At 36.3% G+C, this 25,493-nt stretch overlaps 3 protein-coding genes across 3 annotated transcripts in view; 2 read left to right on the plus strand and 1 right to left on the minus strand.

Moving 5' to 3' along the window:
• The window catches only part of LOC136821982 (sphingomyelin phosphodiesterase 4-like), a gene marked incomplete in the record, with an annotated part of 45,134 nt that extends 37,818 nt beyond the window's left edge, over window positions 1–7,316 (plus strand). The window contains 2 exon segments of the mRNA XM_067078203.1: window positions 4,733–4,861; window positions 6,445–7,316. Coding sequence (XP_066934304.1) covers window positions 4,733–4,861; window positions 6,445–6,801 — 486 coding nt within the window.
• Window positions 7,204–10,027, minus strand: LOC136822034 (DNA polymerase delta subunit 4-like). The gene is made up of 4 exons (XM_067078256.1): window positions 9,874–10,027; window positions 9,645–9,737; window positions 7,842–7,956; window positions 7,204–7,425 (listed from the first exon to the last, which is right to left on the minus strand). The coding sequence occupies exons 1-4, from the start codon at window positions 9,938–9,940 to the stop codon at window positions 7,398–7,400; spliced, it is 303 nt and encodes a 100-aa protein (XP_066934357.1). The 5' UTR covers window positions 9,941–10,027; the 3' UTR covers window positions 7,204–7,397.
• Window positions 10,028–10,160: 133 nt separating this feature from the next.
• Window positions 10,161–24,961, plus strand: LOC136822024 (transmembrane emp24 domain-containing protein-like). Its single transcript, XM_067078247.1, has 4 exons — window positions 10,161–10,418; window positions 22,067–22,259; window positions 23,196–23,303; window positions 24,700–24,961. The coding sequence occupies exons 1-4, from the start codon at window positions 10,251–10,253 to the stop codon at window positions 24,822–24,824; spliced, it is 594 nt and encodes a 197-aa protein (XP_066934348.1). The 5' UTR covers window positions 10,161–10,250; the 3' UTR covers window positions 24,825–24,961.
• Window positions 24,962–25,493: the final 532 nt, after the last annotated feature.

Below are 25,493 nucleotides of genomic sequence, written 5' to 3' on the forward strand. Positions count from 1 at the left end.
TGAGGTAGAGGAAACCGTTGGCTCCCATATTCAAACAAAGGGAGGTATCTTGTTACAAACAGCCAAGGCTTCAGTTTGTGGTGAGATCACCTCTACCGATACAAGGCTTTCGTTTGATACGGGTAGTCAAAGGACTTATGCCTCAGAGGATGTGGTTCAAAGATTGAAGTTGAAGACGGTTCGAACGGAGAGAGTTATGATCAAGACATTTGGAAGTGAAGAGGCAAAGGTTAAGAAGTTGAAAGTGGTTCGGTTTAAAGTGAAACGGAAGGTTGGAAAGGGATATATAGATTGCGAAGCTCTCTGTGTACCCATTGTTTGCAGTCCCATTGCGAAGCAGGATGTTGATTATGCAGGTCGGAGTTTTGAGCATCTCGATGGTTTGACGTTAGCGGATTCTAATGAAGGTCATGCGGAGGTTGAAATCTTGATCGGTTCAGATTTTTATCATGAGTTTTTCACCGGTAAGTATAAGAAGGGTTGCAGTGGTCCAGTAGCCAGTGAGTCTTGTCTTGGATGGGTGTTGAGTGGTCCATTGGGGAACAAGTTTGGAACGGTCCAAAATTGTTCTTTGGTGGAAACTCACCTGTTGCGTTGTTTGACGGAAGATTGTGAAAGAGACACTTTGAAAGAAGATTTGAAGAAGTTTTGGGAAGTGGACAAGGTTGGTGAGGTAGGCGAGGACGGTTGTGAAGAGATTGATGTCGTCAGCAAATTTGAAAAGGAGATTTATCACGACGGTAAACGGTATGTAAGTAAGCTTCCTTTCAAGCCAAACCACGACGAGTTACCAGACAATTTCAGTGTCTCCAAACGGAGACTTGAGAATGTGAGAAAGAGACTAAAGGCGAGTGGGATTTTGAACGATTATGACCAGATTATCAAGGATTATGAGAAGGATTCCATCATAGAAAAGGTTCCAGAGGAGGAGATTGCAAAGGACAGAGGCAAGGTTCATTATCTTCCACATAGGGCAGTCGTGAAAGAGAATAGAGAGACAACCAAGATTAGAATTGTGTTCGACGCGTCGTGTGGGGTTAACGGGCCCTCCCTGAATGAGTGTTTGTATCCTGGTCCTAACATGCTTGCAAAGATCTTCGATATTCTGTTGAGATTTAGGTTAAATAGAATTGCGATTACAGCGGATATCAAACAGGCTTTTCTGAATGTTGGTATTCATCCTGAGCATAGAGATTTTCTACGGTTCTTGTGGTATTCTTCGGATAATGAAGTTGAGATTTTTCGGTTTCGAAGAGTTGTTTTTGGGCTTACTAGTTCGCCATTTTTGTTGAATGCAACGATCAAGCAGCATGTGGAGAAAGAAAAAGACGTTTTCTTTGTGAAAAAATATCTGAACGCTTTGTACGTGGATGATGAGGCTAGTGGTTGTGAAAACGTGGCAGAAGGTAAAGAGTTTTATCGAAAGGCGGTTAAGGTTTTGGCTACGGCGGGATTGGATCTGAGGAAGTGGAAGTCGAATGACAGGGAGCTGCAGAAGTTTTTTGATGAACAGGTAATTGAACCGAAGTGTGACGGAGTCGTCGACGAATCATTTTGCAAATCTCAGCTTGGTCAAAAGACCGTTTCTTCCAACAAAGTTTTGGGGATGGACTGGGATAAGGAAACAGACTCGTTAGTAGTGTGTCTAAGTGAGTTCGTTGTGAAATGTCGAAGTACTGTATTGACGAAAAGGAATATTTTGAGTGTTTCAGCTTCTCTTTACGATCCTTTAGGGTTGATTTCACCCATCACGGCGTGGATGAAAACCATTTTCCAACTACTCTGCAAAGATAGTTTGGAATGGGATTGTGAGGTTTCGGAGGAAATAAGGGAGGCATGGTTTGTCGATGTTGTTGCAAGTGTGGGTAAAGTAACGGTGGAGAGGTTTGTTTTGGTTCCAGCAGATTTGATTAGAGGATGTGAGTTACATGGGTTTTGTGATAGTTCGTCGGAAGTTTATTGCGCAGTTGTGTATTTGAGAGTGCTGATGGGGACTGATGTGAAGACGTCTTTGTTAGCATCGAAAACGAAGGTTGCTCCGATCAAAGTTGTTACGATTCCACGTCTTGAGCTTTTGAGTTGTCTTCTTTTATCTAGATTGGTGAGAGATATTGAACGTGCATTCTTGAAAAGTGTCGATCTACAGCGAATACATTGTTGGACGGATTCAGAAGTAGCTCGGAGTTGGATAAAGGGAGAGGAGAAAGCTTGGAAAGGCTGGGTTGAAAATCGAGTGGTGAAGATTCGGCAAGTCGTGGATCGAGGAGGTTGGTCGCATGTAGCAGGTGATGAGAACCCGGCGGATATTCCTACGAGGAAACTGAGTGGTTTTGACGGATTGCTTCAAGATCGTTGGTTTAAGGGTCCTTCTTTCTTAAGCTCTTCTGACTTTCAAGCGAATCTTTCTACTTCCGATTCTTTCGATGACATCATTACGAATCTGTCTTCTTGTGAACTTTACGATGACATAATGAAAGAGAGTATCGACTTAACGGAAACTGACAATAACGTGACAACGACTTTGACAATGACGAAAATACCTGCTACCAACTTACACGCCATCATTGAGTACGAACGTTTCGGCTCACTCGAGAAGCTTATAAGTATACTAAGCTACGTCAGACGATTTATTGAGAATTTGAGGAAGAAGAAGAAAGGAAAACCATTATCATTGGACACTCTTTCAACTGAAGAACGAAAAGACACCATGGAACTGATTATTGCAAACGAACAACATCAACTGAAGGGACAAGAGGACTACCAAAAATTGAAATCATCGTTAAACTTGTTTGAAGATCAGAAAGGACTTTTACGGCTACGCGGACGATTCGGAAATTCAACATTACAATACCAAGAAAAGCATCCACTCATACTCAGAACAGACAGTGTATTTACGGAACAACTTATAAAGGAGACACACGAGAAAGTATTCCATCACGGCGTGGAATCAACACTGGCCCATTTACGAACTAATTATTGGATTGTCAGAGGAAGGAAGACAGTCAAAAATTTACTATATAAGTGTACCTTATGCAAACGTTATCAAGGAAAGACAATATCACCACCAGCTAGTCCTGACTTGCCAGATTTTCGTTTAAGTTTTAATGCTTTCAATGCCACAGGATTGGACTACGCTGGACCCTTGTATGTATAAAGTGAAGATAAGAAAGAGACTCAGAAGGTCTACATTCTACTCCTAACATGTGCCGGAACTCGTGCTATCCATCTAGAGGTCTGTCCAGACATGAAAAATTCTGCTTTCATTCGTGCTTTTAAAAGATTTTCGTCACGCCGAGGTGTACCTTGTGTGGTTATTCACGACAATTTCAAAACTTTCAAATCGAAAGAAGTTAAACTTTTTTTCAGCCAACAGGACATTGAACAACAATTTATTTTACCTTCTTCCCCCTGGTGGGGTGGAATGTACGAGCGTCTTGTGCGCAGCGTGAAAGTATCTTTAAAGAAAACATTAGGTAAATCCTTAGTAACACTAGAAGAATTGCAGACGATCTTATGTCAGATTGAGGCGTTTATTAACAGCAGACCACTATGTTACGTAAACGAAGATGACATCGATGAGACTATCACACCAAACCATTTAATTTTTGGGAAGAATATCTTTCACAAGCAACACGGTAATGCTGAAGTTTTGTTTTTAGACAATAATGACGACTGTACAAAGAGAATGAGACACATAAAAATCATTCTGTCACATTTCCAAAATAGATTTGAAAAAGTTTACCTTCAAGAATTGAGGCAAAATAACATTTATAGAAAGAATACGGATAATGATGTAAAGTTGCGCGTTGGAGAGGTTATTTCAATTAAAGGAGAAAAGATGGTACCGAGAGCAGAGTGGAGAACCGGAATAGTTGAGGAATTGGTGAAAGGTCGGGACGGCAAAATCAGAGGAGCAAAGATTAAAACAACATCAAAACAAGGACATTCAACATCCGTTCACCGACCTGTGCAAAAACTGATAAAATTGGAGATAGAGGGAGATAAAGCAGAACAGACATTGAAGGAGAAACCGAAAGTAGATAAGCACGTTGAAAGCACAAGGAGTAGACCGACCAGAAGAGCGGCAATTGAAGGAGTTTTACGTAGACTCAAAAATACAAAATAAAATGTTTAATTTTTCTCGCGGGGGAGTGTGGAAAATAGTGAGAGGTCTAGGGATAGAGAAACGACGCGTGCGCAATCACGTGACTTATACACGTTTTTTAGATTGCGTTCTGTACATAGTTTTTATATTCATTCTAACATATATTCAGTAGCGGAAAGACGTATAAAGTTATATCTAAAATCTTCAATGTTTCTACGTTTTTACTGATACTCATGATCCAGAACTATTAAGAGTTAAGAAGATTTTACAAACGCGAAGTAGTTCCCGCGAAAATTAGTTTCGTTAAAAGTATTATCTGTGAAAGGTAAAAACTTAAAAAACCCTAAATTGGGTCAACTTAAAGCTTCCAAATTTTATACTTTAATGGGATGAACTTTCGCGGGGATTAAAATCCGCGAAATTAAGTCCCAATGGAAATTTGGAAGGGTCTCATCCTCGAAAAAAGTAAAAGTCACAAAATTGTGAAAATATTGCCACCCAATAGTGCCTAACGCGAAATTAAGTCCCCGCGAATTTTCGAATTTCGCGGATAGGCTCAACCGCGAAATTTAATCCCCGCGAAAGTTTATCCCATTAAAGTACTCAATTATTTCTTATTTTGTATAGATGATACAAGGGATGAGACGATTCGATGTAGTTTACGGCGGTGATCGAGAGTTCCAACCTTTGAGAAGCTTCGAATCACCACACCTTGTTCGATTATTGTATCGAATATCCACTCACCTCAATAATAAGGTGATCAATTACTTTTATTTTTATTTTCACCAAGGTTGCAACTTTTCTGTAGACAGAAATCTGTCCATAAAACTTCTCATTAGAACTTCCTTTCCGATAACAAGCTTTGAATGTGGAACTTATGTAAAACTGAAATATAATTTTTTGCGTATCGTCCATATTCATCAAGGATGTTTTACTTTCCTTCCTGATACGGTGAGAAAATATCCTCCTTTTTAGCCAACCTTTCGCCACACTTCTAGAAGTGTGCAACAATTAGTTTTGAATCTCGAGATTACAAGTAATTTTAACAACTCTATTCCCAATTATCACCTCAAAAGCTCCCTATTCATGAATGATATGCACCATTGCAATGTCTTCCACGGACCCAACAGCTGATTGGTTGTATGTGACATATTGACTGATTTTACGTCACTTACAACCAATCAGCTGCTGGGTCCGTGATGTAATATCAGAAGACATTGCAATGGTGTATATCATGAATTCAGCAACTAAAGGCCGGCTCAAATGAATCCAACATTCAATTGGCCTATACTAGACGCCACGGCTTTTTTCTACGCTGTAACGTCTATTCCAATTTGCGACTTTTTCGAATGTTTTGAGCCCAGGTTTTCGGGCTCTAAACATTCGATTTTTTGACGTCATTTTAAACGTTTGAAGCTCCTGCAGTATCAAAAAAACCGAATTTGCGTCAAAACACTTGAAAGGCTTCTATTTTTCGAAAATCGTCAAAGTGGAACTCACAGCCAATTCGATTGACTTCCAAATTTGCCATACTCACCAACTTTGCCAAATCTACAATTTTAATGTCAAAAGATCACAGTTTCATGGCAAATTTGTACATCGCTACGCCGCCATTATGATTTCCGTTTTGTGATGCTTAGTCAGCAGTTTTCTGTCGGCGTTTTTAACCAATCAAATTACCGATCGGCATTGTTTTGCTTTAGCATTGGAAGGTCTTCTATTTTTCAAAATCTTTGGCAAAAGTGGCAAAATTGGAGTGAAAAGAACACAGGTCTCGTGGGAACAGTGTTTTGTATGGAGACATATGGAGGTAAGTTCCAAAAATGCCAAGAATGCCACATTCACCACATCTTTTTTATTTGGCATTTATGGCACTCAAATTTTGCCACATTTGCCAAATTTTTGTCAATCGAATGCAAAATAATTGGCAATCAGGGCAAAAAAGGCATATTTTGAAGTCAATCGAATTGGCTGTAAGAAACGGGATGAAAAATCCCGGTTTTTGGTGAGGTACTCGCTAACATTCAATCCAACATTTCAAATTTATTGTTGGACGAAATGTTGGACGAGAAGTCCCGTGGGAAAATTCGAAAAGTTGCATGAAAAGTCATTTGCTGGATGAAAAGTTTGACGGCGATCAAACTTCATCCAACATGATTTCCAACAATTTTCTTAAAAAGTTGCAATTTTATGACTTGCGCAAATGAACCCAACATTTGATCCAACAATAATGTTGGATCAAATGTTGGATCAAATGTTGGATTCATTTGCCCCGGCCTCTCAATTTTTTTAATTATAATTTTTATATCAATAAATATGAATTATTTTCACTTTTTCAGCACGGCGAACGATTGCATGAGCTATACAACCGTCCAGACATTATCGGACGCTCTTTACGTAAAATTTCACAGAAAGGGTTAAAACAAGAACATTATGCTGAATCAGCGATCAAAATGCCTACGACGTCGCGCAGTCAAACAACGACAGCTGCGGCAGACGTCGACAATCAAGTGAAGCCACGTATCACGTTGCGTTTTATGGGCTCGTTTTATTTTCTTGGATATCTATGCTGGGCGGTCGTACTTTGTAGACTTTTTGATTGTAATTGGCTAACAATTATTTTACTGACTCTATTGGTTTTAATGGTGAGTGTTTTATACCATGTAGACTCGCCTCCGAAATCTAAAAGAAACTAACATTACTTCACTTCACCAAAATCGTATGCTTCAGGATTCTTTAGTTTTACCAGAAAACCTTAACCAATCAACGGTTTACAGAATCCATTTATCAAAGCTATTTGAGGAGGCTTTTATGGAATCAGTGATTGGATTTCGATGTAGAAAGAAAAAGTACACTACAATAACAAATGAAGAGTTTCCTGAAAAGAACAGCTAAATGTGAGAGTGATTCGGAATAAACACATTTTGGAATGTGGTTAACGATAAAAAGGGCTGCAGAATTATTATTGATCACGTGTTATGTTATGTTTACATGATGATGCGAGGAAGTTTTTTCAATCCTTGCAACACTTTGAAGGTCTATAGACATTGTGTGATGTCGTTTCAATTTTGTTTTTATTAAGAATTGACTTTGTGACATTTCAATATCTAGAGGATCTTTTAATTAGAATTATAGAAATTGTTAGTACAAAACAAAATTATAAATACAATTTTAGTAAAAATAAAATCGATAGAATAATTCTTCTATTTACAAATAAATTATAAAAGTGTGATGGTTTATTGTTTTGATGAATGATGCCATTCGAGTTGTAACTTATCTGCAATCCTATTGATCATGATAACTCGTAATCATTCCATAAGCTACAGGGAAAAGGAAGATAGTAAATGCTTCACAGAGGGCTTAAACTCACTACGTACACTGCATAACTATTTTTTTACTGCTAAACTACTTCAATAGCGCTTCGTCGGGCAAACGTCATGATTATTACTTCTCTCATTTGACCGAAATTCAATCCCACAATCCTTTTCGTCTTAATTCAAAAGTCGTGAAAGTTATTACTTTTTCTTTGTAATTGAGTGTAATTTGCGTGCAATCGTAATAAACGCAAAGGGTGATGGGATTGAATTTCAGTCAAACATAAAAATCAATGTCTATTTTTAGATTCGCGACGGTATGCTATTAAACTTCTTTCCAATCGAAAAGATAATCATTTTACACAATCATACCGTAAACGAACATTTTAAATGTAAACACAAATTCATGGAGCCAATAATACCTTTCTTGGATTTCGTTATTATTTTCATCATAACTCTTTAAAATTTTCGGAATACTGTGAGGTGGATTGAGATTGTGAGTGTGAGCTCTTTGCCACCGCTCTAATCGTGTTATACCTAGGAAAACAAAAACAAAATTCTGTCACATGCAAATATTGAATTGACCTCGTTTCTATCTATCTATCTATATATTTAAGTAACATTAGAGGCCCGAAGGCCCATTTTCGCTACATATAAAATACAAGATTGTTTAAAAATAATTTTATTCATAAATATCAATAAATATTAAAATCATTCTAAAAATCAAAGGGCTAAAAAGAAAAGGGGGGCCATAAGTGTGCCCAAGCTTGGAAAGTGTAAGACTTAAGACTAAGAGATTAAAGTTATGAGATTATTTATGAGTTTCCGCCGTTCTAGCCCTCTAACCAATACACTTCTAACGCTCACATTGTTTCTACTGTCATGTTTGGCTGGTGTTTGAAGCAGTTCTAAAGTTTGACCTTTTGGACCTACCCCGGTGGGGTGGAGGTCCTATAAATTCACCTCTGTCCGTTCGTCCGTCCGTTCGTTGCCAGCTTTTCTCGAGATTGAATCATAGGAATCATTTGATTTTTGGTACAAAGGTGCAAAACGGTGGTGGCCAAAATGTGACGGAGCCCGATTTTCGAAAAAAAAATTTTTGGGCAAATTTGGGCCAAAAAACGGCTAAAAAACGGGTTTTTTGGACTTTGTGAAAAATTGGATCATTAATTTTTTCTGATTTTTTGCATGAAAGTAGGGTACCATCATAGGTAAAAGATGGCTAAAGCAGATTTTTTCAAAAAAATTTATTTGGCTTAAAAAACGCATGTTTATCTATAAGAATCACTATTAATAAGCATACATCAATGTTCTTACTCAAATTACTCAATTTTTTTATGAGATAGATGTTTTTTTTGCTCACGAGGGCTTACTTTTGGAGCATAAGTGTGTTTAGACATGAAATTTTGGTTGCTTGGCGTGTTTTTATAGAAAAACTGGCCGAATTTGATATTTTTTTATAAGCGCATTATCAATTGCTTAGGTATTAGCTTTTCTCGAGATTGGTTCTTTCATTCTTAACGATTTTTGCACAAAGATGCATAACTATAAACCCTCGAATGTGACGGAGCCCAATTTTCGAAAAAAAATGTTTTTGGGCAAATTTGGGCCAAAAAACGGATAAAAAAAGGGTTTTTTGGACATTGTGAAATATTGGATTGTTCTTTTTTTCTGATTTTTTGCATGAAAATAGGTAAAAGATGGGTCAAGCAGATTTTTGTAAAAAAACTTTTCAGCTCAAAAAACGCATCTTTATCTAATAAGAATCACTATTAATAGGCATACATCAATGTTCTTAGCCAGATTACTCAATTTTTTGATGAGATAGATGTCTTTTTATGCTCACGAAGTCTTGAATATGAAAGAATATTTCAAGAGCATGAAATTTTGGTTTCTAAACGTTTTTTTTATAAGAAACAAACGACTAATTTTAATAAATCTTCACTATTTGTGTTTTGAATGATTGTTTAACGTTCATGCTCACGTAGATATCAATTATATATGTGTTAAATGCATAACCAGGTAGGTCCATAAAAGTATCACTTGTTTCACGTAGGATTTTTACGGATTATTATAAGCTGCACCGCACCCCTGTTGGAACGATGCACCTGCAACCCTACCTGGGACTCATGGCTCATGGAGGTGAAAAAGGTACCATGACCAGCGGCACAACCCCTTACACCCGTACCCCTTATTGCCCAAGTATCCCGCCTCGGGTAGGTTACCTATGCATGGCCCGAACTTCGAATCCAAATCAAACTTCTTCAATGTCTCAAGATCTTTCAAGAATGTAGCTGACTGTTCTGAGCTTTTGCCATCTAAAAAGAAAAGAAAATGGTTAAAGAGTCAATATAGTCCGTGGCCAATTGGAACTAATCTGGCTTCATTGTCGAGGTCGTACAAAAAAAAAAAATAGTAAAATTCACTTTCGTTTTCTGCTAAGCTTATGCTTACCTTCTTTGAGCTTTCCACCTTGGAATATATTCTTCTTTTGAGGATAAAGTTGGTTTAATTTTGCCATAGTAGCACTAACTTACTAAGGTACACTGCTTCAGTGTTGAGTTTGAAAGGCAGGAGCTTTCTTGCCTACTTGTTCGAGCTTCTTATGTTATAAATTTTCGCAAAAACATCAACTTTTTGTTTTGAAAAAATTTTGGCTACCATTTTGGTTTTGCTTTGTTGTCGAATCCAGTCTCCTCTCGGAAATTCTGAGAATCGCGCACGAAAACGAGGCAAAAATAACACGTCGTTCTTCCATGTTGAAAATTCAAAGTGGCTGACGAAGTTGAGCAGTCCAGTCAGAACTAATCCAGCCTAAAATAATTGTAAATATGATTGGGAAACTGATTTTTTTAGGCTGTTTTACTTATTGTGCTTCTTATTTCATCAATATTGATGCCCATGGAGAAGAATGTTTCCACGACCGTGTCAATCCAGGAACGAAAATGGCTCTTAGATTTGAAGTTGCTGATGGTGGATTTTTAGATATCGATGTCAAGGTATATATTCATTTTATATAATTTATACTATATAGACTATATTCTATTATCCAGAAAGTCTGCACAACAGCAGTTGAAAAAAAATAAGATTTCCCTTTAATTTAAACTCCTCAGATATGAGAAGGAACTAAACTAGAACCTGCCCCCAACGGTGATATGTCACATGTTCGACAACCCATTTGTTCGACAACTCACTTGTTCGACAAATTCGTAAAATTGTCGAACAAGTGAGTTGTCGAACAAATGGGCGCCCACTTGGTCGACAACCCACTTGTTCGACAACCCACTTGTTCGACAATCTATAGTTGTTCGACACCCACTTGTTCGACGCCCATTTGTTCGACAAGTGATCGTTCACATAATTGACAGCCCAGTTGTTCGACAGTGTAGATGGTCGACAGTTTGTATATTACCCTGTACCAAAGAGTATTTCACATAAAATCGTAGCCTATGGTTTGCCCTTATCTGGCTCCCAGATGCAGAAATTTTCTTCCGACACGGTAAAGCTCTGAAGGGAGGCCCGTATATTCGAGTTAGAAAAGTTTGAGTTAGCAATTTTCGAGTTAGCTAAATTATGACGTAATAAAAATGTAAATTATGACGTCTACTCAATTCTAACTGCATTTTTCTTTTCTAAAAAAGATTTTTCGAGTTAGAATTAACTGGAATCTTTTTTTTCGCAAAAAAATTTTCGAGTTGGCTAACTCGGATTTTTTTTCACAAACCTATTTTTTTGAGTAAGTTAACTAGGAATTTATTTTTCGCGCACAAGTTTTCGAGTTAGCTATCTTGGGAAAGATTTTCACATCTGATTACGGAATTTTGCAAGACCGCGTAAAGGATTTTGCTGCGAGGAGTCTGGTAACCCAGCAACCTCGCTCCCTGCGTACGCCTGCGTATTATTAGCTTTTTATATGCTTACATATAGCACACCCCCTTCTCACAGCCACAGCCCCACTGGAAAAATTGTCCAAAATATCGTCCCCGGTGGGAAATTAACCCCAAATTTTTGTCCCCATTGAAAATAATCAAATAATGTCAGATCTTTTGTTTTATGACGTTTTGTTTTAAGAAATTCCCCCCACTGAGGTCCTATAAATTAACCTTTGTCCGTCCGTTCGTTCGTTCGTCTGCTGTTACCAGCTTTTCTCGAGATTGGCTTTAGTTTTTTCTGATTTTTGGCAAAAATATGCAAAATAGCAATGCCCAAAATGTGACAGAGCCCAATTTTCGGAAAAATTTTTTTCCGGCCGAAAATACCGGAAATATGCCGGAAAAACCGTTTTTTTTAGCATTTTCTCGAGATTTCATCATTTTTTTCTGACTTTTTGCATGCACAAAGATGCGTATTAGCAATGTCCAAAACATGGTCGAGTCCGATTTTTGATTCTTTTCCGGTCGAAATTGCCGGAAATATGCCGGAAATCGCCATTTTTGCAGATTTTGATCAGACTTTTTCCTTATGTTATATTTCGTTGTTTTTTTCATAGAAAAATATTATCAATGGCAATTCCTACCATCAAGCATGGTTCAAATGTCAATTAAACTGATTTTTGAAGCCGGAACTTTCTAAAAATCGCCGGAACAGCCGATTTTCGCCGGAAAAACGGTATTTCTTGAATTTCTCGAGCTGTACTTTTATTTTTTCACGAAATTGATGCAAAATGGCAATATCCGGTATAAGATATTATAGAAGGTCTCTGATTTTGAAAAATAATTAATAATCCAATTTCTAAAAAGTCCTGTAACTTGTTGTTTTTGTATATTTACCGGATGAAACTTTGAAAATGAAAGCAAGAAAACTCAACGAATACATTTATGAAATCAAATGTGACAACAAACATCATCAAACAACATCGCATGTTTGTCATATTTTTATCATAGTTTGAAACGTCATAAGAACGACATATCATTAGCAATTTATTTGATGCATTTGACTCTCTTGAGAGAACTTTAGGTCTCATTTGAGAATCGTATAATTGTGTTTTGATGAAAAATGCAATAAATAATTTTACGAAAGATGATTAGTGACCATTAGTGAAGGGAGGAGGGTGAACAATAATGTCATTACTGCGGACAAAATGCTAGTACATGAAAAATCGATGAAAAACCAGCTTGTTGTGTACACATTTTTTTTTATAAGCAACTCAATTTTTCGGGTCAGGCCTAGAGCTGCTAAGGGTTTTTTGGAAATCCAGGCCCTAAGTTGCTTGTAAGGTTGCTTAAAAATTTTCAAGCTTAAAATGGTTGAAAAGCACATTTTTGCATTTTTCAACAATTTTTCAATTTTGAATGGGCAGTAGAGGCATTTTTCAAAAATTTTCAAGGCTTTCTTTCAAAGTTGTGTCAAAGTTATTTTTCATTGCTGAGGAAAAAAGTTGCTAATTTGGATGTGAGACCTCAGGGTTGCTAAGCAAGTTGCTTATTTTTTTGGCCATTTTGAGGCCTTAGCAACTCGGTTGCTTATAAAAGAATGTGTATCCAGAGTCCTATCTATGATAAATCCATGTAACTATAAATATTCCGGCAACGGCGGTTACAGAAGGTACTCAATCTTTTTTATGGAGAGTGTTTCTTTTGTTATTATTCCTTTTATGGGAGTAATTGCTCTCCATTAAAAACACTTTGCATTCCGACACTAACCATCAAGAATATATCGAGAATCGGTAAACAGGCCGTTTATAAAAATGACCAATAAAGATTGTGCTTGGATCAGAAAGAGAAAATATTAACTTTATTCTTTATAATGGCTCTGAAAATGATATCTTATTCGCTTATCTTAACATTAATTCTCTAAGAAACAAAAGAAAAGATTTGAAAATGTTAATATTACCTCAGAGTCAAAATATTATGGGAATTTTGGTCGCTTTTCGACATTTGAAGTTCAGACGAGAAAGTCAATTTTGGGCTAAAACCTCTACTCGTCTATTCCTTTTTTAGAGCACTTACGAATCGTTTGTAGTTTTGAAACTTCCTGCTCGGGTGAGTTAGGGCGTGTCTAAAGTTTTTAAAAACACTAATCACAAAAATGAGAGCAATAGCACCCATTGTAAGGGATACAATATTCTTGCGTGATGCTATGCTGTCTCCTCGTCCTGAGTCTCGCTGCGGTGGCAAAAATAATATCAGCTTCCAACCCTAGTACCAACCAACCCAAGTACTCTCGGGGGTTCTTGTATATAGAAAATAGTATTTTGGCGTCTTAAAGTTTGTCTTGCGCTAGCGTATATTGATTACAGCGCTCTTTATCTAATGTGAGTGAGTCCACCTTTAGAATATTGCCCGCAGTACACCAGCACAGTACTCTCCTCACTGCGGAACGAAACACAAGAGACCGTTTGAAACGAGGGGTAAATCACTTGAAAAAAGTGTACGATACTTTTTTAATTCTCATTTGACTTTTTGACTTTTTTTTGACTTTTATTTGACTTTTTGATTTTTTTCGAACTTTCATTTTGACTTTTTCCCGACAAAAACGTCCACCGCCCTCGGGCGCCCAAAATTTTCCACCCAAATTTGTCCAAAAACGCCAACCACCCATAAATTTTATTCCACCCATCCACCCATTCAAGAAACTTTTTGACTTTTTCAGGACTTTTTTTCTAAGAATTCTTGACTTTTTCTTTGACTTTTTGACTTTTTCTTTGACTTTTTGACTTTTTTTTGACTTTTTTTAGAGGTGTACGATAATTTTTTGAGTGATTTACCCCTCGGTTTGAAATGGGCAGAGTTTGTCAGAAGAGTCGCAAAGGGTCGATAGACCTATGCTGTTAAGTCAAGTCAAGTAAGTCATGTCTACTCCATAATGGCGGCAAATTACGTAACTTACATTCCGATAAATAATGAGATCTCTCACGGACTCTCAGCTCCACATATAGTGTATACATAGAATAAATCCAACTGACGAGTTAGGCTAACTGTTATGATCGCCATTCCTCCAAGAAGAACCCACACACGGGTGCACCACCGTCTGGGTGCACGTTAGGGATGAGGTGATTATCCCTAACAAAACGCTGCCACTCGCCTGTGCGCTTACGCGCACAAATTTTTCCCCATGCGGGCTAGTGAGAGATCTCATTATTTATCGGAATCTCGTAAACATAACGAAATGTGCAAGACCTCTTTTGCCAAATAATCCCAATTTTTGAATCCGATTATTGAAGGAATACTCTACCCACAGATATCTGTAAAGCCCGAAGGGATTGCCGCCTACTTTTTTTTATCTCGCGCTCCAAAAACAATTAAAATGCTAGATCCTATCCGCCGCGGGCACGAATTTAAAAAGTCACTTTTTTTGCTGGAGAAAGCTTAAAGTTGCATATCTAGCCCTTCGGGCTTTACAAATCTGTGACTCTACCCCATCTCCTACATGCAACACATGTACTTATATATCTTTGATTCACTTTAGTTATAAGAGGACAGAATCATAGTTTAGAAAACTCATCATGTTAGTTTCGACACCTCTAGCTTCCTTTTCAACCGGTATCCGAATCGCTCTAGTTTGAAAAATAACAAGAAGCCCGTTGGGCGTGAAGGTCCAGCGCTGGTGAAAGTTTAGTTTAGAAGCTTATCGTGGTGAAACAAAGAAGCATAACCTCTATACTGTGATAAGAGATTAATTCGTTATTGTAGATGGGAAGCTAAACTGATCAAAATGTATAAATAAACATTGGTGCTCTATTATAGCAAAAAATCTTTCTTTCCGTTTTTCTTTATACTCTTATTAGAAACGTACAAAGTTTTTTTTCTCATAAAATTGCATCTGTTCTCTTGGCTGGAAAAACACGATCTGTTCTGAGTAGAAGACTGGTGCCCTTGGAATCGGGGTATCTGTTCTAAGATCGAAAAATCCTTCCAGCTGGCAAATAAGAACAGATAGGTATTTACAATTTTTTTATCGTTGGCTGCTTCTGCCCCTCCCTCATATTCGATTTTTTTTCTTGAAAAGCCCTTTATTTGTGATCGCAAAAAAATAAATACACAAAGTTCGAAAGAACAACCACAGAGATATGTAGATATCTGTAAGTTCAGTGTCCCGGTTTGCCGAATTTCAAAGTCCTGGTTTGCAGAATTCAGAGTCCCACTTCAGAGTCCCGAATTGTGGGTCCTAACTTAGATTCCTGGTTCGCCGAATTTCAGAGTCCCACCCCAAAGGTCCCCGTTTGCAAAATTTTCCGGGACCCACCCACACTTCATTTTTTATGTTGTTTTATTTCAACGAGTTTTGAAATTAGCCGTAGCATAGAAATTTAGACATAGTAGACATAAAGCAAGAAGTAATGGAGGGAAAAATTTTAGTCGTCTAGAAACCTTTGTGCAAAAATATCTAGGGGTCTTGTTCGGAAGCAATGTTTGCTTTGATTTCATAATCGATTTGATTGGTTTAGAAAAACAATCGAGACGCACATAATCGGTTGAACAAGGTTGAAACACATAAAAGGAGATATCAGTACACATAACAATTTCCTCTCCCAAGAAATTATTCTCCATTGTCCAAACAAAAGAAAAGTGTCATTATTTCAATTATAATTTTTTCCCACTCAAAAAAAAAGTTGATTTTGTTTTTGAGAGTTTGTTGATGCTAATCTCGTCCCGTGTGTCCCAGATTGAAGCATCAAAAAGCTGATGATACGAGGATACGTGTTGTTGCTTGATCAAGAATTAATTTAATTTAATCTATACCCTTCGTGCTCTTAACGGAATAGCACCCCCGTCCGATAAACTCTTTTTTTTAGAAAAAGACCCTTTGTTTTCTCGCTACGCAAGTTTCTGCGTAAGTAGCCGGGGATTCTATAAGGCTGGAATACCGGATTCTTCCCAGTCGTTTATACAAACTAAATCCCGTAAATCATAATATCATATAACATATATACTTACGGTATTACACGCATAAACGACTCCAGTCTATGTAGTCTCGATTTCCGGACCATTATTCTTATTACGCGAAACAGGGCGGCAATTCTACTACATGTCTGCCATAAAAAGCCGCGCGAGAGAGTGTTTTGAATAATTTTCCTCTTTTCATCTTTTGACGAGCGCACTTCTCTTTTGCAGTACTGTTCACCTTTCAGTGTTTGATAATTAGGTGGAGCTGATTATTGACCTGGAATTTTTGATTTATAAGTCTAGCTCTAGACTACAGGAGGCCCCCCAGCGGTTTGCGTGATGGCGTGATTGGGACTTCTTTCTTGCGTGATTGCATGATTAGAGATTTTTTTTGGCGTGATGGCGTGATCAAGATTTTATCGTGATGCGTGATAGGGCAAAAATTTGAGGTGTGATGCGTGATTTGGGCTATTTTTCGCTATTTTTTGCGTGATGACAAATTTTAGCGATTGATTTTCGTGAAGCGTGATGGAGAAAATTTTTTTGCGTGATGGCGTGATTAGGGGTGCCGCTGGGGGGGGGGCTCCTACAGTCTATGCTTTTTGAGAAAAATGAAATCCGAGTTGATTGCTAACTCGAAAATCCTTTTGGGAAAATGGAAAAGCGAGTAACAGTTAAGTGACGTCATAACTTTCACTTCATCATAATTTAGCTAACTCGAAAATTTTCTAACTCGAATTTTGGTAACTCGATAATTCCGGGCCTAGGTTTTCCGGGCCTCGTTTCATTTCCGTTGTTTTATTTTGTCGAACAACTGGTCCGTCGAACTGATGCGCTGTCGAACAACTGATCGCTTAGTTATTCGACAGACCACTTGTTTGACAAATGAGTGTCGAACAAGTGGGTGTCTAACAACCATACAGTCGAACAAGTGGATATCGAACAAGTAACTGTCGAACAACTGGTCTGTCGAACAACTAAGCGATCAGTTGTTCGACAGCGCATCAGTTCGACATTTTTTAAGATTTGTCGAACAAATGCACCGTCGAACAAGTATACTGTCGAACAAGTGGGATTTTCCCCCCCCAACCTTCTGAAAATTCAAAACAAGACTTGGTGTGAAGGCAGCTGCCGACTTTTACTGAACTTATCGAAGCACATGCTTAAGATGTAGAATGTCCAATGTTGAATGATAAAACTTACCACCAGTTAATCAAAGACTGGACACAAATCAGTCTGGTGCGCGCTAAAAACGCTAAAAGAAAAAAGTTAGGAGTTTGTGTCTGATGTCAAGCATTCACGCAATGACATACAATGAGACACTGGACAGTTCAGTATGTCAGAAGAGTCGTTGATGTCTATACTCATTCTGCCAGGCCAGAATATAAATTTGGTGTACAGAATGCCCGTTTGCATAGGGTAAAAATAGGAAATACAAGATCAAATTTGGAAAAAAAAATTTTTAAATGACCCTAAAAGATTTAACTGTCTGTCTAGACTTAGACTCCTACGTATCAAGATTATGGGATTCAAAGTGCAGGCTAATTTTACTTTCATTTTCAGTGGTTTCATTTTTTTCGTTTTCAAGCCAACATCTTAGCAGTTCATAACAAACCTTGATATTCAAAAAACTTATCATCCAGTCTGAGAAATCCTCTTACAGTAATTGCGTGCTTGACTCCCAAGGCTGTAAGCGCGCAATTACACAGTTAAAATTGCTGTTTAAATCTCTGAAGTTAAGCACGCAATTAAGAGGATTTCCTAGACTGTCATCCTTACAAAAGTTGTCTTTCTGATTTCCCTTCCACAATACAGGGCTCGAAATAACGGTCGGACATCGGACATTGTCCGACCCAATTGCTGAAATGTCCGACCCAAATCGATTCTAGTCGGACATCATGTCTGACCCAATTACTTTTGGTGCCTTCAAAAAATTTGTCAGATGCGTTGTGAAATTTCCAAAAGTAATTATAATTAACATAGAATTAGTAACCTCTTTATTTACACACAGAAACTCCCAAAGTTGCGATCATTAGTGTTAGATATTCATTTTGTGTGATGCTTTTTCTCAACAAATGAAAGCATGCTTCAAGTAAAAACCATAAGCTTCTGACCATTAATTGGCATTTGTTTAGCTTCTTTGTGATCAATGTGAAATTCTATCAGAAGCTTGTGTTAGACTTGAAGTATATAGATTTTGAAGTAAGTGCAGTCTGTCAGGTGTATTTTCATTCAAGTAAAGATTACTCAAGCTCACAAAAGCAAAATAGGGCACCTGCTTTTTTCCTTTTTCACTCAAATAAATCGCGATCGTTTGTTTGATTTTCCTTATAAGGAAATTTAGTATTTCAAGCATTCTTGAGTATTTATATGATCACGATCATGGTTTTTGGAGATAGAGGCTTAAATTAATTAATTAAATTCAATTATTATGCCTGAGATGATTCATTATACTAGCTACGTACAGAAACCTTTTGCTTTTAAGTTGAAAAACGAATGTCCGACCCCACATAAAAATCAATCGGACATGTCCGACCCAATTTACTTTAAAAGCCTTAGGACATGTCTGACCCAAATCAATTTTTGATCGGACAATGTGTCCGACCACCTAAATATTATTTCGAGCCCTGCAATAATTTATGTAATTACACTTTCTGTCAGTCAGGTTCATCATAATTATACGCATGTTTTTGTCAAACGTGCACTGCTGCTTCTTATAAAGCTCCTGTCAGCAAAATTATAATTCATTGAATTTGGCTACGAAAGGTTAGCTTTGGGCACGCCTAGGAATCTTTTTAAAAAGCTTGAGAGTCCAAGTCAAACACGTTTCATATAAAAACTTCCTATAATGTGAAATGTTTGTTCCCTAGCCTGTTCTCTTTCAAATGTAACAAAAATTTTTCAATTTTGATGATTTTTAATTGCCGTTGACGTCATTATGGCGTCCTTTTTTTTAGCTATTCAGCTTCTCAAATATTGATTTTTAGGTATATGTTAAAATTGTATTTTTTGGAATCCTTGGATTTTTCTCACCACTCGTTTTTTGTGATCTTATGAACCTAATTGATCATTTAAAAATGTTTTCTTCTAACAAGTCTGTGCAAACAAAGAACATTAAACAACGTAAATCTCACTATAGAAACAGCTGTTTTATCTCTATTACTGTGAGTGGTCCTAAATCCGATTGCACTGCCTAAATCCGACCCCCCAAATAACTGCTATGAAAAAAAATTATATGTTTGCAAACATTCCCTCTCCAAGTTGAACAATACTATTGCAAGAACTCTCGAAATAAAACATCTAACAAGATGACTAAAGGTTAATATGTCAATTAATGTGATCAAAAAAGTGTGAGTTGTAAAATTAATTACAGTCTCTATTATTTTGAATCCGTTGCTCAGTGTTTAAAACGTTAACAATTTTGTAATAAAAAATGTTTTGTATAAGAAGTAATTATTGTTATTTGGTTCAATTGGTTCAGTATCAAATGTCTGGGTGTTTTTCCACTGGCGGCTTAAGCTTACGGGACGCGTAATAAAACGCTGAATAGCCCAAAAATATTCATATAAGTTGTGGATAAAAAGAGATGGTTACACGTTATGTATTCTTTTGTAAAAAATAATTTCATCTCCCACATCAAATCTTTTGTATTTCCTGATCCGCCTATCCTCGCTCTTTTGTTCTCTCATACATGCCCTAGACCATGTATTAGTGGATTAAAAAATGCGTGAAAAATACAAAAGATTCAACAATTTTTCTCCTGTGTTGCTTTGGGAAATACATTATTTCTCTGAAAAGAAAAAATTTAACGTGCAACCATCTCTTTTCATCCAAAAGTTATATGAATAGTTTGGGCTATTCATACTTTTATGAAAAAGTTATATTAATCCAGTTAGTTTAAGCCGTCAGTGGAAAAACACTCTCACAGTTTAGTTGACATTTTGGTATCTTCATTGCGTCCCAGCGAAAGGTTTGTTTTTATTTCAGTTTGTATCTTTAAAAGACCCCATCGGATTTAGGCAGGGCTGTCGGATTTAGGACCACTCACGGTATTATCTTGAAAAATTGACTTTTTCTATAAAACAATGCATTACAGGGGGGGGCACGCAGTTACTACAAGACAGTATGACACTTACTACCGTGGTGGTACTGTATTCAGAAGTTATGAAAACAGTTACTACACAGTGTAGTAACTGATGTTTGGGGGTGGTGCCAAACACTAAAACTAGCACTTTTGGTGTAGTAAGTGCATATATTTTAATTCTTTTTAAAGAACATTCAAAATTGTTCACAAAATATTTTTGTTATAAATGGACGAAAAAAAATTTGACTCAGACCCAACTTTGAAATTATGCTTTCCCTAATTATCATTAAAATGTTCTCAACAGCTGTTAACCAAGCTGAACCAAGTGAATTAAAAGAAAATCTAGCACAAAAATGGCTTTAGGTTGAAAAATAATTGCAATTTAGGGTAATTTCGAGCATGTTTTTGATATCACTCAAAAACAGGGGTGGTACCTGGAAATCTTTTCTGAAAACAGTTACTACCAAGGTGTAGTAACTGCAAAGGGTGGTGGTCCTGAAAAAAAGTGTTGAAAAAGCACTTACTACACATCATGTCTTGTAGTAACTGCGTGCCCCCCCCCCCCCTGTGCATTATGTAGTTGATAGCAAGAATTACAAATGAAACAGGCTAAAATTATATGAAATATTTTAGGAAATTTTTTGGTTGCTTCATTGACATTCTAGAAAGTGAGTAGGGGTAGAAAACCTGAATGTTTCTTGTGGCAGAATATGGGAGCTAGTTTTTTGCTATTTCTGTATGCGGAACAGTGCGGAAACCATTACAGTAATAGTAAAATGTTACATTCACAACATTTTAAATTCCATCAACCAGTAGAAGATTTAGAGGATTTTCAAATTCAAATGAATCCAGTCAGCAAAAAACTTTGTCCATTGCCGCCCTCTTTAAATTTTGCTTTTCACACTATTTAATTGACCTTAAAAATGGGCCCTATTATCTGCCCTTAACTTTGCTTTACTGGATCACCAAATCTCAACCGAATTTCAAGTTTTGTTTGGGCAAAAACTTTTGATCTGAGATTTTGGATTCATATTCGAAATCATAATCATCCATGTTCAAAGTCTCAAAAAATATTATCAGATGGTTTGAGATAGTTGTCATGTGGATTCCTTTTATTGTCTATTGCCTATTTTGCCTTTAACTGTTTTTCAAAATCAAGATAATTAAGTTACAAGTATTTTACTTTTAAAATTAATTTCAACTTTAAAACCGTGTAAAAAGACCCATTTTGGGAAATTTCAAATTACTGTAAGATATTGTAAGACTTTGAAAAATGCTTAAACAGATATACTTTGGAGGTTTTACTTAGGACTGTAGAAGGTTTCTGCAGGTTAGATATCTCTAACCATCTGATTATCCCTTTAACTGGAAAGAAAAAATCTTAAATTTTAAGTTTTGAATTTTCTTAGGCTTGAACCATTCCACTAAAACGAAAACGCCAACTTTTATCAAATTACAAATCTGCAGAGGATTTTAAGCAGAGAATCTGATCTTAAAAATTTCGTGTGGATTTACTAATAAAATTTTGCTTGTCATGCCATTCGTGAAATATTTCACTGGAATTTAATTTCGCAAATTTGACTTAAAATAAATATCTCGCAGATCATTTTTGTTTAGTAAAAAAATTTTGTTTTTCTTATAATCTCGTTAATAACCATTGATTTCGCTTTGGGTAAAACATTCTCGCAAAAAAAGTTCTCGCCCCATCTCTATACCTATCCACTCCACTCCACCATAGATCACTGGACCTGACAACAAAGAAATTTACTCAGGACAACGGGAGAGTAATGGAAAATACACTTTTGCTGCCCACATGGAAGGAATCTACTCATACTGCTTTTCCAACAAAATGTCAACGATGACACCAAAGATTGTCAAATTTAGTATGGATATCGGTGAACCACCAAAAGATACCAGCAAAGAAGATGCAGGTCAGTCTAGAGTGAAATTCGATAAACTACTTAACTAAACCCCTTACACAATAAACTTAAAAGATGACCTCAATTTTCAGTACAATATCTGTGAAAGCCTCGTTCAATTGTTTGAAATGGAGAAAACTGACTATTGCCATTCAATCAAACCTAGTAAATTTGAATCCTTTAGTATAGCATGGTGTAAAGGTTGATAAGTGAGATTATTCATTTGAAGAGTGTCGATCAAGTGCTATAATCTTCCGTCTAACACAAATAATGCCATACTTTCAGAAGCTTTACCTTAGCCTTGGTGCCACTCATTGCTTTTTGATTAGCTGGATGGCGCTGATAAGTTGCCCGATGTAATACGGCAGAACTTTTTTGGTTTTGCCTTTGCATGCAATAAATCCATACCTCTAGATCCAGTCCCTTTTTAGAGGAAAAAACAACAAAAAACCTTAGTCAATAGACTAATTTTTGTTACAAATTTTGGAGATGCCTTGGAGTTTTTACAAGATACTTCACTAATTGGTCATTTAAAGAGATAGAGATGACGCGTTCTTTAGAAAAAGTAATAACATTCTTTTATTACATCTTAACGACCAACCAAATCAAATAAGAGCTTGTAAAAACTCCAGCTTGTTGCAAATTTTGATATTTTCATGTTTTTATAATAGTTCTATAAACTTTGATGAGATTTTAGAATATATTTCATTGTTTATGGTATTTTATATTGTTTTTTAAAACGAAATTGAAAAATTGAAAGATGGCAATATCCTCAGTCTACTTCACTAGACTCAGATTATCAGAAAGCAAAGTTCAGTTAGCAGTAGACCCCTAATTTTTTAATGATTCCTTTACCTATACTATCAAGCTTTACTCAAAGTAGAGCTTAAAATTAGGTTCATACATTGCCAAACTTCTCTAATTTTAAATTTCATTTTCATTTTTCAGAACACCACGACAAACTGAACGACATGATCTCACAATTGACTTTATCATTAGCTGGTGTCAAACATGAACAAGAATACATGCAAGTTCGTGATCGTGTACACAGAGCTAGTAAGTATAAAAAAGTTGTATTTACTAAGCTTTATATAAACCCTGGAGGCAGTTACTCAATCCTGGCCAACCAAAAAGCTTTGGATGGATTTTTGAAAGTAGTATTCTAATGGTACAGAGGTATAAAATGCATCGAGAGCGCTAGATTTAGTTTTCGTTATTCATTTTTTATGTAGCGTCATTTGGTACCAAGCAAATATCGGGTGGGTGCGCCACAAAAGTGACACTTTCTTTGTAGTGAATTTTCTCGATGTCTAAAAATTTCAAAATTAACCAATCTTTTCTCATTTGAAAGAAGAAATATAAACTGAAATTTTGATGTATCACCTATTAAATTTGATTTATTAGGTCAAAAATTATGCTCTATCGAATAAAAACATTACTTTCAGAAAGTGCTCGAAAACGTTGAAAATTGAAACAGAAGCAAGATTTACATGATACATCAGTATTTTTGCTATGCTTCAGTCATTAAAATGATAATTTAGCTGTCAGTAACAAGTAATGTTTTGTTATCCAAAGGAAAGTTACATTTCGATGTAGGGAAGAAAATTCCTTAAAAGGCCTAAAAATCTGGTAAAATTCATAAAAATACATCAAGTAATATGGGTTTCGAGATAAGTTCAGCCTGAAGGAAAAGTTCGGTAAAAATAATTTTAAACCCTCTTAAGGTATAAATTTAAAAATTTACGTGTTCTATTACTAAAGAATGCTCTTAATCGTGTAAAGGCTATTGCGATTGTCAATTTTAGAATGAAAAGTCGATTTTCAACGTTTTCGAGCACTTTTTGAAAGTAACTTTTTTATTCAATTGAGCATAACTTTTGATCTAATAAACCGAATTTAATTAAATGAATTTTCAGACCTCGAGAAAATTCACTACAAAGAGAAAAACTCTTAATTGTGGTGCGTTCACCTGATATTTGCTTGGTAACTACATCAAAAATGACCCATCCAAATTTAAGTTTATCTTTCTTCTTTCGAATGGGAAAGGAGTGGTTAAATTTTTAGACCTCGAGAAAATTCACTACAAAGAGAAAAACTCTTTTGTGGTGCACACGGTATTACTGTATTGGCTTCCTTGCCAAACTTACAAAAATGCCCCGGTCAAAGATTGCGGATACATAGCTTAGTTCAAGTTTATTAAAGAGGTCAATGGTTGTATTTTGCGTTTTGAGGAATTCCATTTGTCTCAAGAGTTACTTTGCTCCAATATTTTTTAGTTGAGGATTGTCATTATCCCTTTGAAACTGTTTGAGAGCAGAATTCTCAACTTAGGTTTGACTAGAATCTGAGTATGTCTGTGTCTGTACCCTTTGGGTGTATTTTTAGAACTCTAATCAATAACAGATAAAATGCATGTATCATAAACACAAACTTTTAATTAATTTTCTTTCAGTCAACGACAGTACGAACAGCCGTGTGGTGTGGTGGGCTTTCTTTGAAAGTTTGATCCTCGTTTGTATGACCCTTGGACAAGTATACTATCTGAAACGATTCTTTGAAGTCCGACGTGTCATCTAAACATATAGACATTGACAAAATAGATTACATCATATTTCACCATGAAGACAATTTTTAGACCTATCTCTCCACAAACTAGTATCAGCTTTGTATCTGGAGCTTTTGAAATATATCTCATGAAATTGCAGGAAATTAAGTTTTTTCTAAGAAAATGAGAAGCTTTAGCAAAAAAGCAGCATTAGATTCTAGATTTTGTGGAGTAAAGGTCTCCAAGGAGGTTTGATACACTCCCGTACATTGAAACGTCATTGCCGGGTTTGGAGTTACATACTTACGAATTTTTCACTTTGTTTGATCATAGACTATGGTTTGATGGACAGTTTGGTGTGTATATTTGACTCTCTCCCTAATACAATCATCAATAAACTAACAATATTCTTCGAATCAGAGAAAATCTAATTTCGTTAAATTAAGTTAAATTAAATTGTCCATCAAGGAAAAATAGAGGTTTCAATGTGGGAGAGTTGAATGTGCATTTACTTTAACATTTTATAATTAGGTTGAATAGATTTTTAAAAACAATCATTATCATATTAAAACTGTTCTATAAAAAATGATACTCTTACTCGGATTAGAGAAATATTTTTCATGAATATCATGAATATCAAAGTTGAAACGTTTTGAAAATTCAATTTTTTTTCTCTACAGCTGCTACTTTTTGTACAGTTT

This window comes from Clytia hemisphaerica, unplaced genomic scaffold, assembly GCF_902728285.1.
Source record: "Clytia hemisphaerica strain Z4C2 unplaced genomic scaffold, Clytia hemisphaerica genome assembly, whole genome shotgun sequence".
NCBI classification, from domain to species: domain Eukaryota; kingdom Metazoa; phylum Cnidaria; class Hydrozoa; order Leptothecata; family Clytiidae; genus Clytia; species Clytia hemisphaerica.

Coding starts and splice junctions, on each gene's coding strand:
- LOC136822034 (XM_067078256.1), bottom strand. CDS start 9,940: ATGGCAAAATTAAACCAACTTTATCCTCAAAAGAAGAATATATTCCAA. Junction 9,738..9,873: donor AGGTGGAAAGCTCAAAGAAG/GTAAGCATAAGC, acceptor TTTTCTTTTTAG/ATGGCAAAAGCTCAGAACAG. Junction 7,957..9,644: donor GAAGTTCGGGCCATGCATAG/GTAACCTACCCG, acceptor TTGTTTTCCTAG/GTATAACACGATTAGAGCGG.
- LOC136822024 (XM_067078247.1), top strand. CDS start 10,251: ATGATTGGGAAACTGATTTTTTTAGGCTGTTTTACTTATTGTGCTTCT. Junction 10,419..22,066: donor TTTTAGATATCGATGTCAAG/GTATATATTCAT, acceptor ACTCCACCATAG/ATCACTGGACCTGACAACAA. Junction 22,260..23,195: donor TACCAGCAAAGAAGATGCAG/GTCAGTCTAGAG, acceptor TTCATTTTTCAG/AACACCACGACAAACTGAAC.